Source organism: Ciconia boyciana, chromosome 1, assembly GCF_034638445.1.
Source record: "Ciconia boyciana chromosome 1, ASM3463844v1, whole genome shotgun sequence".
In the NCBI taxonomy this organism is placed as follows: domain Eukaryota; kingdom Metazoa; phylum Chordata; class Aves; order Ciconiiformes; family Ciconiidae; genus Ciconia; species Ciconia boyciana.
The window spans coordinates 194,772,423-194,786,402 of NC_132934.1; the positions used below are offsets into that span (position 1 = coordinate 194,772,423).

The 13,980-nt window shown below is 42.8% G+C and overlaps 1 protein-coding gene across 1 annotated transcript in view; it reads left to right on the forward strand.

The window, feature by feature from the left end:
- The first annotated feature begins 568 nt into the window (after positions 1-568).
- Positions 569-13,980, forward strand: part of STARD13 (StAR related lipid transfer domain containing 13) — a 147,864-nt gene continuing 134,452 nt past the window's right edge. The window contains exon 1 of the mRNA XM_072850367.1: positions 569-699. Coding sequence (XP_072706468.1) covers positions 576-699 — 124 coding nt within the window. The 5' untranslated portion in view covers positions 569-575. The remainder of the gene's footprint in view (positions 700-13,980) is intronic.

The window sequence follows — 13,980 nt, forward strand, 5'->3', positions numbered from 1 at the left end:
GCTTGGCCGGACAGTTCCCAAACGAAGGGTCAGGGGCACCAGCGGGCTCACGGAAGTTAGTCGCAGGGCCTGCGGTGGCCCGGGCCGTCGCCGGCCCCTGAGCCCGAGGGGCGCGGGGTCCCGGCCGGGCCGGAGGGCGGGGGCGGCCATTTCCCGCCGCCGGCCCCTCACGGGCAGCAGCGGGGGCGACCCCCGGGCCGGGGCGACCGCGGCCCGCAGGCGGGGCCGACGACCCGCCTCGCCTGTCCGGACCCCGGGGCACCTTCCCCGCCCCGCGGGGGCTGAGGCGCGGGGGCGGGAAGGAGGGAGGAGGGCGGCGAGGCGCCGGGCGCGGGACGGGGCGCTGCGGAAGGCTGGCGGCGACGCTGCCGCCCCGGGGGCCGGGGCGGGGGCGGGCGGCGTGCCGGGCGGCGCTCAGGTGAAGGGGCCGCCCGCCCGGAGCTGCGGTGACGCGGGCTGCGGCGCGGCGGGGCTGCCCCGCGGCCCCATGTGGCCGCCGCCGCCCGTCCCCGGCGAGGGGAGCCGCCGCCGGCGCTGAGCGGGGCTGCCCGGGGCGGCATGCGGAGCCGCCGAGGATGAGCAGCCAGGGCCGCCCGGCCAAGGCGCAGCTCCGGAGGTCGCTGAGCGAGCAGCTGCGGGACTCCACCGCCAAAGCCTGGGACTTGCTGTGGAGGAATGTCCGGGAGCGGCGGCTCGCAGGTCAGTCCCGCCGCGCCGCGGCTGCCGCTGCCTGCCCGCGGCCGCCTGAGGGGAGACCCCGGGAATGTCCCGGCCCCGGCGGCGCAGGGGGCTCCCCGCTCCGAGAGGACGTCCCGGGGGACGGCCGGGGCGCCTGGGGGGGCACCTGCCCCGCTGCCGCCGCCGCGCCGGAGCGCGGAGACCTCGGGGCTTCAGCCCGGGCGGGACGGGGAGCTCGCCGGCACCGCCTGGGCTGTCGGCACGGAGGCAGTTGGCAGTCGCCGGGCAGGTCGGGCTGCGGGCACGACCCGGGGTGCAGGCAGGTGGGACCCCCCAGCCCCGTGCAGGCAGCACCTGCCCGCGTCCTGGCGGGCACGGTGGGGGTGGTGCCACAAGCAGTCGGGCTCAGGGCTGAACCTGGAGGTAGCCCCACGTCGGAGGCACCTTCTGAGCATCTCAGAAATCAAGAGGGTTGAGTTTGCCTCCGGGAAGCGGGCTCACCTGCTTGTCTGATCAGTTTTCTAAGTCAATTGCAGGTCCAGGTTGGTTCCTCATAGGGTTTGTGTGTGAGGAGGACCACAACTCCCAAAGAAAAACGGTTCGTTGCATTTCAGGTGCTTTTATAGCTTTAGGTCACCTAACTGCTCTGGAAACTCAGGCTCCTGCAGTCTTACCGTCCCCAGGTGGAGACCAGAAGGACACAGCGCAGGGCGGGTGCTCCAGTAGGTCGGGTCACATTTGGAGCACTGCTATCGCAGCAGCACATTTGCTTCATGCATGCAAACTTACCGCTAATTTGTATTTGCAAAATACTTCATGAATTAAAAGATCTAGAGGGTACCCGCAAGTGCAAGGTAGAATTATTATACTGGAAAAAAATATATCAAGATTTATGAGCAGAATCATGTATAACGAAGGCTAATTTGTAAAGATGAATTCCTCTGCCACATCCTACAGCATTGTTAGGAGTTTGATGACCTTGCCTAGGGCACTGTGACATGCTGGTATTGAATAATAGAGAGGTAAATAGTTTATGATACAGGTCTCTAAACTGTGTCTACAGCACGTTAGCTCTTACGTACATGCAATTAAAAATTGCACGGTAATTTTTTTAAAAATTAATCTAAAGTGGGTAGCTTCAATAATGAATTACTAAACCAGCTGATTTTGTAGTGTTATGGTTACCCAAAATATTAATCTGTCTTTACATGTAATCTACTTATTCCTATATTAATAGCAGATGCCAGCAGACATTCAGCAAGGATATTGTTGGCTATTTTTTTCTTTTTTGGTCAAAGACAACTATTGCTTGATTGAGCAAAGGACCTGGGCAGACTGCCATGAAGCTGTAGCCAACTTCTTAAAGCAACTGGGTATTAAAATTGATGGAGTCAGACTTTTTATTTAAGGTGGATAGAATACTAATGTCCTGGGTTTATGCACTGCCATAATTTAAGTGCTATTCATAATATGCTGGTAAGACACTGATACACATGCCCTTTAATTAAATGAATTATCTGACAATGTAACAAAATGTGTATGCAAATAACATCTGTTGATTCCAGATATGTTCTCTTGTTGAGATGCTTTTATGTCTCTGGGATTTTTGTCCTTGTTTTTATATTTATTTGTGCCTCTGGCCCCCGTAGCTGCAGTGCATATTTCCCTGGCTCTTCTTCCAGCTATCGTTAATGAGAAGGCAGGGAATTTAAGCTGATCTAATTCTCCTCCATCACAATGGATCCGATCCCAGTCAGGTAGATAGTTGTACAAGTTTCCTTCTTTTTTTCTCAAAGTTGACATTGTGGTTCAGCCCTGACTGACAGTCAGAGCAGCAGTGTAACTGGTAACTAGTGTTTAAAAGCAATGACCGAAACAAAACACAGTTTTAACCATCAGTGTGCTGTCATATTCCAGCCATCAAGCCAAATAAAGACTTGTGATTAAATCATCATTGTGATGACGGCTTTGCAGGCACTTAAATAGTTACTATTTTGGTCTACTTTACTTTTTTATCTGTTTGTTGAAGTTTCAGACACCAGTTGCCCAACATATACCTGCAAAGAAAGTAAGCACAAGACAGCTTAATTCATAAAAATGATATAATCATTGGGGTTGGACAAGACTCTGGGAGGTCTCTAGTCCAGCCTCCAGCTCGGAGCAGGATCAGCACTGGGAGCAGGGCAGGTTGCTCAGGGCTTTCCCCAGTGCTCTTTGGGAAGAGTTTCTGCCCCAATGTCCATGTGCTGGAGCAGAAGGCAGCAGTACACAGCTGGGCAGCGGGGGGGGGGGGTGAGCTGGAGCAAGGAGCTGAACCTTGGCTAGAGCAAGGAGAGCTGAACCTTGGCTCGTCCACTCTCAAAGAGGCAGACAGTATGGCTGGGTTGCTGTGGAAAGTAAGCTGTGCATAAAAAGACCGCTACAGGGTGCTCCTTCCCTCCCTCCCTCTCCTGTTACAGCAGAGATGATGAGCAGCAGCCTGGCTCCTGGCATGCTCCTGGGACAGGGCTGCTCCGTACTGTCTCTCATTCAGGATGGATCTATAGTGCCCAGCAGCTTTTAGTCACTCTTTCTGATTCACTGACTGGGATTTGTTTTTTAAACGATGAGTGTACCCACTACAGTGCCACAAATGCCAGCCTTAGTTTTTCTGTGCTTTTCATTTTTGCAGAGGTAGTTTACAGTGTTTGTGTTCCCACTATGCTTGTGGTTTAAGTTGGGTTTCACAAACTGATCGGGAAATGTATCAGAATTTTAACTCCCTTGTTGGAGTGGGGATCTATTTGAAAAGTTATATAAAATACTGTTGGTTTAATGTAATCTGAACCACTGTGCCATTATTGAAAACCATTGTTTTAGGAATTTGACTTATGTATTTAATAGACTCTTTAAAAGTGGTGACCCTAAGGTGATTCTGAGATCCTGCTCAAGTCATGATCACCTGTTACAGTAAAACACAACAAGTTGTAGTCGTTACATCTGTTGTATGTAGGTGAAAAGCACCACTGTCTATCTGGCATTCTTTCAGTTACTATATACTAAAAGAAAATCACAAAGAATATATTTAAGCTTTGAAGCTCAGTACTTCAAAGTCAGGAAACACCAGAGGTAAGGATGCCTGTTGCTGCCTTGTTGTGCAGCCTCTTCGCAGCGTAGGATTGTCTTTTAATGACTTGATCACATCCCCCTTTTTTGCACAGAGCTTTTCTGCCTCATTGAGTGCACAAAATAACGATCCCCATTGCTGAATCTGTTAACCTAGAGCCTGCTGTAGTGCAGCCTTCTCAAAACCTGGACTGAGCAGAGAATTACAAATTCCCTCAAGTGCTCATGAGCATGGTGCTTAGGAGTGCTGAGTCTTGCATACTTTGTACCATTAATGTTTTAATTGTGTTCCTAGAAGCTGTAAGGTTATGTTGTTCCCATTTTATAGGTAGGAACCAGAGGCACAGTGAGGTTGAACTCAGGAGTATCAATAACTCTGAGTGTTAGAACTTTTCTACTTTAATATTCAAGTTATGGCTCTGAATGGCTCCTATTGCGCAGCACTTGTGCAAAGCAGCCTCCAGGATGTAATTGTACTGCACCCAGGGAATGAGTAACTCGCAATTCCTGGCGGTCTGATCAGATTTTGTTTCAAGTGGCTTGCTGAAAAGCAGACAGAGAGGGATGGAACCGTAGGGGCACCGTTTACTTGGCATAGTCTCAGAAACACGTTTTTTTCCTGTGTGCTGTCTCCCACCCTTTCCTGCATGCCTTCCAGCATCTGCAAGAGATGTAGCAGGAGTCCTGCAGCAGCTGGCTTAGTTGGGTATGTGACTCTGATACACGACTAGATCATTGTCCATCATCAGACGGGATCCTAGGGAAGTGCATGTGTGGATGAGGTGAAGACTTTGTCTTCGCGCCTAATGGGAGGAGAGTTGAGTTAGGATTAAACAGGTGACTTCAGTTCTGAGACTTCCTGAAGTTTGAACACTTGACATTGTGACCCTAACATTCTTCTAATAATAGCAAGTTTTGTCTCTAATTTCCTAGGCTTAGCTTTTAGCTGTGGTTTAGCAATCCACAGATTGCTGTTGGGATTTCTGCTCTGTAAGGCTGCCACTGCTGTGTCTGCAGCATAGATACACCCTCAGCCTTTTTGCCAAATCCCTTCTCACCTGAGCTTCGTGTCCTCCAATACTTTGTATGTTCTGTGTTCTTGAAGAGGTTATATCCCCATTTGATTTTCTCTAGCTCTTCAGGTACTATTCCTCTTATCTCTTCATTGACATCCTCTCTACTGCCTGACTGCTGACAGAAATACAGGACAGGATACCTCTGAATGCTGTCCCAGCTCCTACTTAGCTGGAGAGCTCTCCGGGAGCAACTGCCTGGGGTGATTTTGGGGAAGGATGTCGGATGCTCCCACCCTGTTTTGGGCAAGTTTTCCACCAAGTCTCCAGTGGTTTGCTCAGACTGACATTTCAAAGTTTTATAACTTGGCCAAGTTTGGACAGATTTTTCCGAGACCGATATTAGAGTGACTCTTGAACCTTCACTGTGAGGTTACGGGTTTTTGTTTCAAATGATGAAGCACTAGTTTATCAATCAAGCAGCATGAAAATGTACAGTGGGACAACATACCATGGACTAATTTTATCTTAGAAATGGATGACCTGCAGCACCAAAAATTTGAACAGGAGCATGAGGCAGGCTCAGGATTAAAAGAAAATTTTAGTCCAAAGAAGCCAAAATTAAGATCTTTAAATAGAAAGGTTTAGAAAACCTACTCTTGGGTATCCTTAACTGTTCAGGAAGACCTTATACACTGATTTGCAGCTACAAGTATCTCTTCAAATGTGTCTGAAAAGCATTTATGTCAGAGATGAAACTGAACATTAGCTAAAGTAGGGTAGAAAATGGAGAATAATCTGTTCAGCAGAAAGTAATTGCCACATTTGGCATTTGGCAAAGATGTCAAGGCAATGCCCCATCTCCTCTGAAAAGTAACTTGTGGTTGGTTTGTGGGTTATTGTGGTTTTATTGGGTGCAAATGATCAAGCCTAAGTTTGTAATTGCACCTCCGGCGACATGGTGCTCCCTGGCACCAGCTGATCTGTTGATCCTGGGGAATATGGAAGAGAAAAGTGGGTCTTAAAAAACTACCAGTCACAACCAGAACTATATGAATTTTAGCACAGTTTTCTGTCATGTCTGTATGGAGGCAAGAGCAGACATATTTCTGGAGCCTAATTAAAGAAGCATCAGATCTACAGGCACCTCATAGTTTTTAGTTTTCAGTTGAAATGAAGCATTTTTAAAGAAGTTGCTCTTCCAAGTTTGTACCCTGCGAAGCAGAACTCATTATTTCTGGTGTGATGTATCCTGAGGTCAGTGTTAGGAGAGCCCAAAGGAAACACGTGTACCAGGCTCCCAGGTCCTCAGAGAACCCCTGAGCAAAGGCAGGAGTCCTGATATGGGGCCAATCTTAATCCTGCTGCATCTTGATATTATTTTATTACTGAAATTTCTTCTTAACTAAGATCTTTGTGTACAGCGCAAAAGTGGCAGGTTAATCTAATTAAAGCCGTTCGAGAAAATAGTGGGTTTTTTAATAAAATAATTTTGCCAGGTCAGTTTTCATTATGGAGCATGGGAGATGTGCATGTGAAAAATTTAGTATTTGTTGTGGTCTGTTTGGTGGGCATACTTTTATGTTCTGCTTTAAAATCATGCACGTATGCTTTCAGAAAGCAGAGATGTTGCAGTCTGTGTCCCCACCACTGCACTGGAGAGTACAAGATGCCGATTCTCATGTATGTTGATAAGATGTATATATGTAAATTCCTCCCTAGCCCGACCCCATCAATGGGAAAAGACTGTCCTTTGTCAAGGAGAAAAGTCATGAAAGATGTTCTTTATTCGGGATGGAGTGCTTCAGGGAAGAAAGAAAGTGACTTATGAGTTATTCGCGTGGTCAGGCATGCCAGGAAATTTTCTGCTCTTGTATCAATCCTAAAGAAAATGTAATAGCCAAAAAAGTAGTCATTGATCTCATAAATTATATTAATCACGGTACATATTCTGTATTAATGTTAGGACTTTTTAAAGTGAATTTCTTTAAAATAGATAGATGCTCTTCTTTGCATGCATGTTATGTCAGTATTCTGTAATTTCCATCTCCTTCCCTAGACACTCCCTGAAGACCAGCAGTTTGAATCTGCAAAGGGGTTGATGGTGGCAAAATACCACCATTGTTAGTTCTGCTGCTGCCAGGTTCTCATGACCCCCAGCAACAAGAAGTTAATTCCAGAAATACAATTACAAAAATACCAATATGCTTGACCTGCCAAGTATTTCTGTATCAGCATGAGACTGCAGAGGGGCGTGATGGAGGACTCCCCACTGTCTCAAAGTCCAGAGAAAGACGTAATTTTCTCGTACCCACTCCCATGGCTCCGCTGCCGTTTGCTGTGTAAGGTTTGGAGTGACTGTGGAGGAGCAGCAGAGGTTCCTGGGGCAACAGCAACAGTCATCTTCTGGTTTTACATTTAATACATAAATTCTCTATTTGAACAAGTCCTGCTTCCATCAGAGCGAACTATATCAGAGATTGTTTTCCTAAGAAAAATTCAGTTTCGATTGCTTAATTTCCTACCATTATGAGAGACAAAACTCTGCTGATAAAATGGGGAATCAGTGCTGGTAATAGGACTGGATACCATTTGAATCAGTCAGTTTCTATTTGATAGCTATTTAGGAAAGATTCTTGATAGATCTCCTTCTTTCTAGACCTTGGCTGTTCACTGATTTCAATGACACATTAATCTTTATAAAATACCCATTTTTTTCCTAGAAAGTTATAAAGTCGGTCCTTTTTATAGTACAGCTTTCTTTTATTTTTTTTCTTTTTTTTTTTCCTACTGACTTTGCGTGGTTCCTTGAGCATCCACAAGGTTCTTTCAGTTCTCAGTAGACAAGTATTTCTCCTTATATCTCTGCACATATAGATGGCCTCAGTTCATTCCACCTGTAGATGTTTTCTATGTGACTAGAAGTAGGCTGATACCTTGTCAGTATGCTACACCATGCCTTTGTGGAGGATTCCTGTAAGCACTGTAATTATTGCTGATGTTTGCAGACCATAATATTGGAAACAAATCATAGTACTATTTTGCCAGAAGCAGTATATGTAATACAATATTGTTTAAGTTCCTGTATGTTTAGATAGGTGTGTTTATTGGTACTCATATTTTTCTATGATATATAGGAGCTCATATAGACTGATATAAATACTTTACTTATTTGTCTGACATTAAACTGTAATGACATTTTTCCATCCCAAGATTGCTTCTTAATACCAGTCATGGCATATTAAATTATGTATCTTCTCAGTTATTTCCTATTAGGTGTTTTGTATTTATTTGTATGACTGTAATCCTACAGACCACTTTTCATATCCCCACACCAGTCACTTTATTTATAATAATAATTATGCCAGAACATTCATATAGAACATTTATATCCCCAATAAACTTTTAGCTGCTAAGTGAACACCATAATAATTCCCAGCAATACAGCCTTGTTGGTGGCTGGCCAGCAAATTCCTAAACATGGGAAATTCCTGGACTCAGCAAGGCCCTGGAGACTGGACTCCCACTCTTCTGCTTTCCCAGCTACAGTAGGACGTGGTGTTTAGTTTCAGGACTCAGTGAAGTCTCAGTTCTGAATTTTGTGTTACTGCTTTTTGTTTGAATTAAAAAAACTCTTAAAAAATGTCCCATATTGTAATGTTTTTAAGGATTCTGAGAACTTAGATGACTTAACAATTTGACTTGTGCAATACTTGCCAGGCAATGGCCTTATTTCACAGCAGTGGTTTTACTTACATTTGTCTTCTTGTATTTTGGATTTCTTGCATTTCTTGTGAGACAGATGTTATGTCTTGCTCTTCCTGATCTCTTTTGTTTTTCTGTTATAGCATGACCAATTCCTGTGCTGCTATATATCATAATTCCTTTAAAAATCATCTCCTTGAGTCACAATTCATTGAGAAACCCAGCTTTCACTTCAACTGAAACATATTTTAATATCAAGTTTGAAAAGAAAAGCTTGAAAATGTGAACTTCAGAGTCTGAAAAGACAGAAAACAACAAAAAAAGTATTTTGTAAAATGTCTTAGTTTTAAGCCAGCCTCATGATTTTAAAGAAGTGATGCCGGTCTTACGATTCTTGAAAATTTAGTTTTGGGAATATTTTTTTCAATTAATAAAGAATTTGTGATGGTTTCTTTTTGTTTATTACAGGCTTAAAAGTATGACAGTGTAACAGGCTCCTTGACTGACATTAGAGCATCCACAAGAAGACTGCACTTCTGTAGCTCCTTTGCACGTCCTGTTTACAGTTCAAAAATGAAAATATTTTGACAATCAGGCCATCCTGGTGCAGCTTATACTGCAAATAAGCAAAGATTGAATGTATATAGATACAAGTCAGCAAGTAACTATGGTACAAGAAGGGATCAGGAACAACTGCAATTCATGGCACATGGTTCTGAAAAACCCAAAACTCCAAAAATCAATTTAATTAATTTAGGTAATAAACAATTTTGTGTGAAATATTCTGCCCGTGGTTCCAGTAGAGGGCAGTAATTTACATACAGTGATATCAATTAGTACCTGTACACAACATGCATCACAGAATTCTAGACCCAGTAACTGGTTTTACTAACATAGTGCAATATTCAAGGCATACTAAGTCCCTCAAGGATAGAGTGCCACCCTGAAGTTTTATTTTCTGTGCTTTTGCAGCAGGACTTAATCACATCTAATTACAGTAGAGTTTACGCAAGTCGTCCACAGCTGGCTAAACTAAATCACCTCCACATGCCCCCATCCCACATGCAGAGGTGTGCAACATATGCCCCCAGTTTAATGCCATAAAACCCCAGACTGAGGGGCTGCGACACACAGCTGTGACACAGCTCTTACATTATTTGGGTCACTTAAAGCAAGAAAACATGCCCAAAACTATGTGTTTGGATCCTAAGGTAATCACATGAGGTCCAACACTATACAGTGCTGATACAGCCTCTCTCACCTGCAGGGTGCTAGTCTGGAGCAGTGTGTACAGACCAACTCTCCATCCCTTGAGATTACTTCCAGCAATTACTACACTTAGCAATGTAGAAGTAGACCAAAATTCATGAGCGTTAAAAATCCTGAGATGCTTTCAGTGAGCATGCCAATCAAAACTAAAACATATTCTGCTGTATGTAGTCATCAGAGTGAACTGTATTTCAACAGATAATTTCATTGAGATACTGATTTTTTTTCCCTGTTGCTGTTGAGCAGTAAATACGTAGAAAAGTTTTTGTGTCCAGAGATCATTTTTACAGATCCAGCAACATGCTGTAGTACAGTGGAAGAGGAGGCACTGAAACTTATAATCATTGCTTTTCTTTAAGTGGTAAAAATGTGATTCCTAATCTATTTCAAAACCACTACCATTTAAAATTTATGCTTAGCTAAAAATTGTTTCATCTGCGAGTATTTCTTTAGCAGCAAGATAAGTTCACTAACTCCAAAATAGCTTTCTTAATTCTGTCAATACTTTGCAAATTTTACTTGTCACGGATCTAAAATAATGCAGTGATAATTGGTTTCTTCTGTTGCTAGAGCTAAATGAATGGCACTGGTGCCCCGGCAAGCCAAGTGGCATGTTGTCTGGGGAGGAGGGTTTCACGTCCCAGGCTGTGATGCGGAAGAAGACACCGAACCTTCACAGGTCATTTAATACAGCAGCACTTTAAAAAAAAAGATGAATTGGAGTATTGGTTTTGTTATAGAAAGAATTTAAAGGGAAACTACCTTCAGCACAGAAGCATAGTTCAAATATACCTTATATCATATGTAGATCTGTTTGAATCCAAGCTAAGAGTTTCTTGAAATATCTTTGTATTTGGACTTCGTTCAGTGCAATTTAGGAAGAAATTCAGGGTAACTTCCAGCTCCAGAAAAGGGATAGCTTGAGGGAATGTCGAAAGAGTTAAGTAAAACCCAGTGTTACAAATGATACTTCTCTCAGTCAAAATACAAAAGAATTACACTTAGCATTGGAAAAAAGGGCTCCTAAAGATTTAGAATCCTCCTGTTTTGGTTCATAGCTTGGACTTCCCTAAAGTGCATTGCAGACATGTGTAAGTTTATTTTGGATTCACTGCATGGAGGAGTGAGGACCTTAGCATATGTCCCAACTTCTAGGTTATTTTCAATGTGCCTCTCATTCCTGTGGTAAATGTACCTCTCTTTCTCCATCCCAGCCCCACTCATCCTGATCTGAATGACGTGCTGTTTCATAGCTTATCCAGAATAATGCTGTAGTAAATTATTTGAGACTGTGAGTCGTTTATGTGTCAGCTGACTGCTGAAAGAATATGCGATTGGCATCTCATGGTTTTGCTCATTTTAAGAGGTCTCTTTAACGTAAGGACAGATTTTATCTAAATAAATCAATTTTACAGGGAGATTTCAGCCATTGGATTTGTAGTAAGAAAGAAACTTTTTATTTATGACATTGGAAAGACCACAGCTGGGAATGTGCCCATTAATAGACTCAAACAGATGGATTCTGACAAGTCCGTGAACTATTCATACTCTTTTTTAGCAAATATTTTGCAGCAATCCCAACTTGCAAATGCTACTTCAGAAACAAATATGGAACTCTCTGTCTGTCTCAAGGCACAAAACAAAAGAGTGATGAGTGAATTTAAAATACTGTGGGTTAAGTATGTATATGATATTCACTTGAAATTTAGGAAGGAGTGCTTTTAATGGCGAGTAGTTATGCCTTGATGCAATAAATGTTTTGAATTATAAATAAAGTCATAGAGGGTAGGGTGTCTTTATAGATGTAGTGAAGTGAGGATTTTCAGCAAAGGCTGGCACCGCTTTTTTCAGGAAACAAAAATATTTTCCATTTGTGGAAGTCACTGTCTGAGAGAAGGTAAAGCACATCTTCAGAATAGTTCTCTAAATAAAGTAGCAGGAATAGAAGAAAATGATACAATATGTGCAAGCACTAGAGGAGTTGATAGTTATAAGAAAACTGATGGGAGGAGGACTGCTGTGTAATAGTATAACTAGTGACTCAGATCATGTACGTTCAAGTAAAACCAATGCATGGCACACATTATTTCTCTTCAATTTTTAAACTTCAGTTTGTAGCTTTACAATTTTACTGAACATCACTGTATTTCTGGTATCATAGGAAGGTAAAAATGACAACTGATTCCTCTTTTCTGTATTATTTATTACTTCATCTACCTTTACCAGATCTGCTATTGCTTTTCTCAGCTGAGATTTTCAAAGCCTCATGACAGCACTGAGCCCATCAGCTATCTTTGAACAGACTGGGAAATTATATAGCCAAAAAGGCACAGTCCGCTTTCAAAATGTCAGTAATAGCCATTAACATGTATAACCAAACACATGTACACTGAACCTCTACCTGAATTTCTGCCACATGGTGAGGTGTTTGGGGTTTTGCCCAGTTTCTTTCCTGGGAAGAACTCTTACAGCTTCTTTATCAGTTAAAGATTTGGACCATTTTTTTTTTCTGCCAGTTACATTAAGGAAAATAAAGAGCAACTTCTCCAAAAGCAGCAGAAACGCTCTGGATTCTGGTGTAAGGATGGCTTTTATCATCCTGACTTGACTCACTCCATCACTCCTGAAAATAAAGAAGCATTAGTTCCTAGAGAGTCAGAAAGATATAGTTTTACATCAGCTTGGCAAATTAGTATTTTGGTAATTACAGTTGCTCTCTCTATATGTCCCTAACAGCTCCAAGTGCTTTTATTTCAGAACAAAGCTGATAATTTGATTATGGCCTTAATTCAGCAGAACACTTAAATACTTTGTAAATTTAAATGGTTAAGTGTTCGACTCATGTGAACTCGTCTGTTTTGTTACATTTAACCTCTATACCAACAGCATATTATTTTTAAAAATATTATCTGTTAAATCAGTGCAGTAGGATGCATGAGCTCCTCAGAAATGGGAAGGTACCAGAACATCCGTATTTCTGATGTATAATAAAATAGAGGATACCATACCTAATCTGATTCAAACAGAGATCAAATACATTTCAGAATCTAGGTTAGACAAGACACCACCAAATGAAATTGACTCTGAAACATCTGTTTGGTTTTATACAAAGCCATAAACATACATAATTACAAAACAGCCTAAGCTGTTTCTTTTTAAGGCACCCTAAACAACAAGGACAGGAAGACAAGTGTTACGAAGCCAACACATATACATTAATCGTGGCATGGCAGCATTTTAAAGAAACTATCAAATTCAGAGGGATTATAAAACAGCTGGGATGAATTGTAGGTGGGAACACCAGACTTCACAGAGCTGTTTTTTAAATCTCTGGATTCTAGGTCACAGCAGAGGCTGTCATGCAGAGCACTCGCTCTTTCACTCCTTCGTGTTGCTTTCTCTTAAGGAAGGATCATGACTTTTGGAGGGCTGGAACCATTATCTCTTATGGAAAGGGTCAGTTGGTGCAGTCGTTAGGGATCTTGAAACTGGGATGAAGTTTATTGCTGTGACAGATCGGGCAACATATGGAAGGAAATAAGACGTTCTCCAGAGACAGATTAAGTTTTTGCCAAGGCATTTTATTGAAATTTTGGAAAATAAACAGGTCATTAATTGGGTCCAGATTTAGCTACTGCAAATTGTGCAAAGATGTTGCAAACCAGATGCTTTCCCCTATTTGTTTTTACAGCCCTTTCTATTTATGGATGCTCTTATTTAATGACTTATTTCTTTAATAGAGGGCATTGTTTTGCACCGGAAATCGCATCTCTCAATTAGTTTTGCCAGTAGATGCTTGAGTAAAACATACATGTCCACACAATTTCAGGGGACGAAACAGTCAGCAATAACATGATAAGTAGGAAATAAGCAGTAGGAAGTTGTGGAATACAGTAGTTCTTGTAAAGTTAGCATCTAATTCTTCCCTGGGTTCCTTAGCACATAGCAGTTTTCAGTCTTTCTGTATGCAGACCCTGCTAGTGAAATGGTAGAGGCAAAGACACCTATCCCAAGGACAGCATCCTAAGACTTGGCTTGCCGATGAAGGTGTGAATACAATCCATGTCAGCATTTCCCTGGCTTTCCTGAGGTATGCAGCACAGCCACTGACGTACCTGTCAGCTCCAGTTTCAACTTGATCTCCAGATCAAGGCTGGATCCCAAAATGGGAATGTAGCAGCCAAGTCAGCTAAGCTGTACCGACTGACAG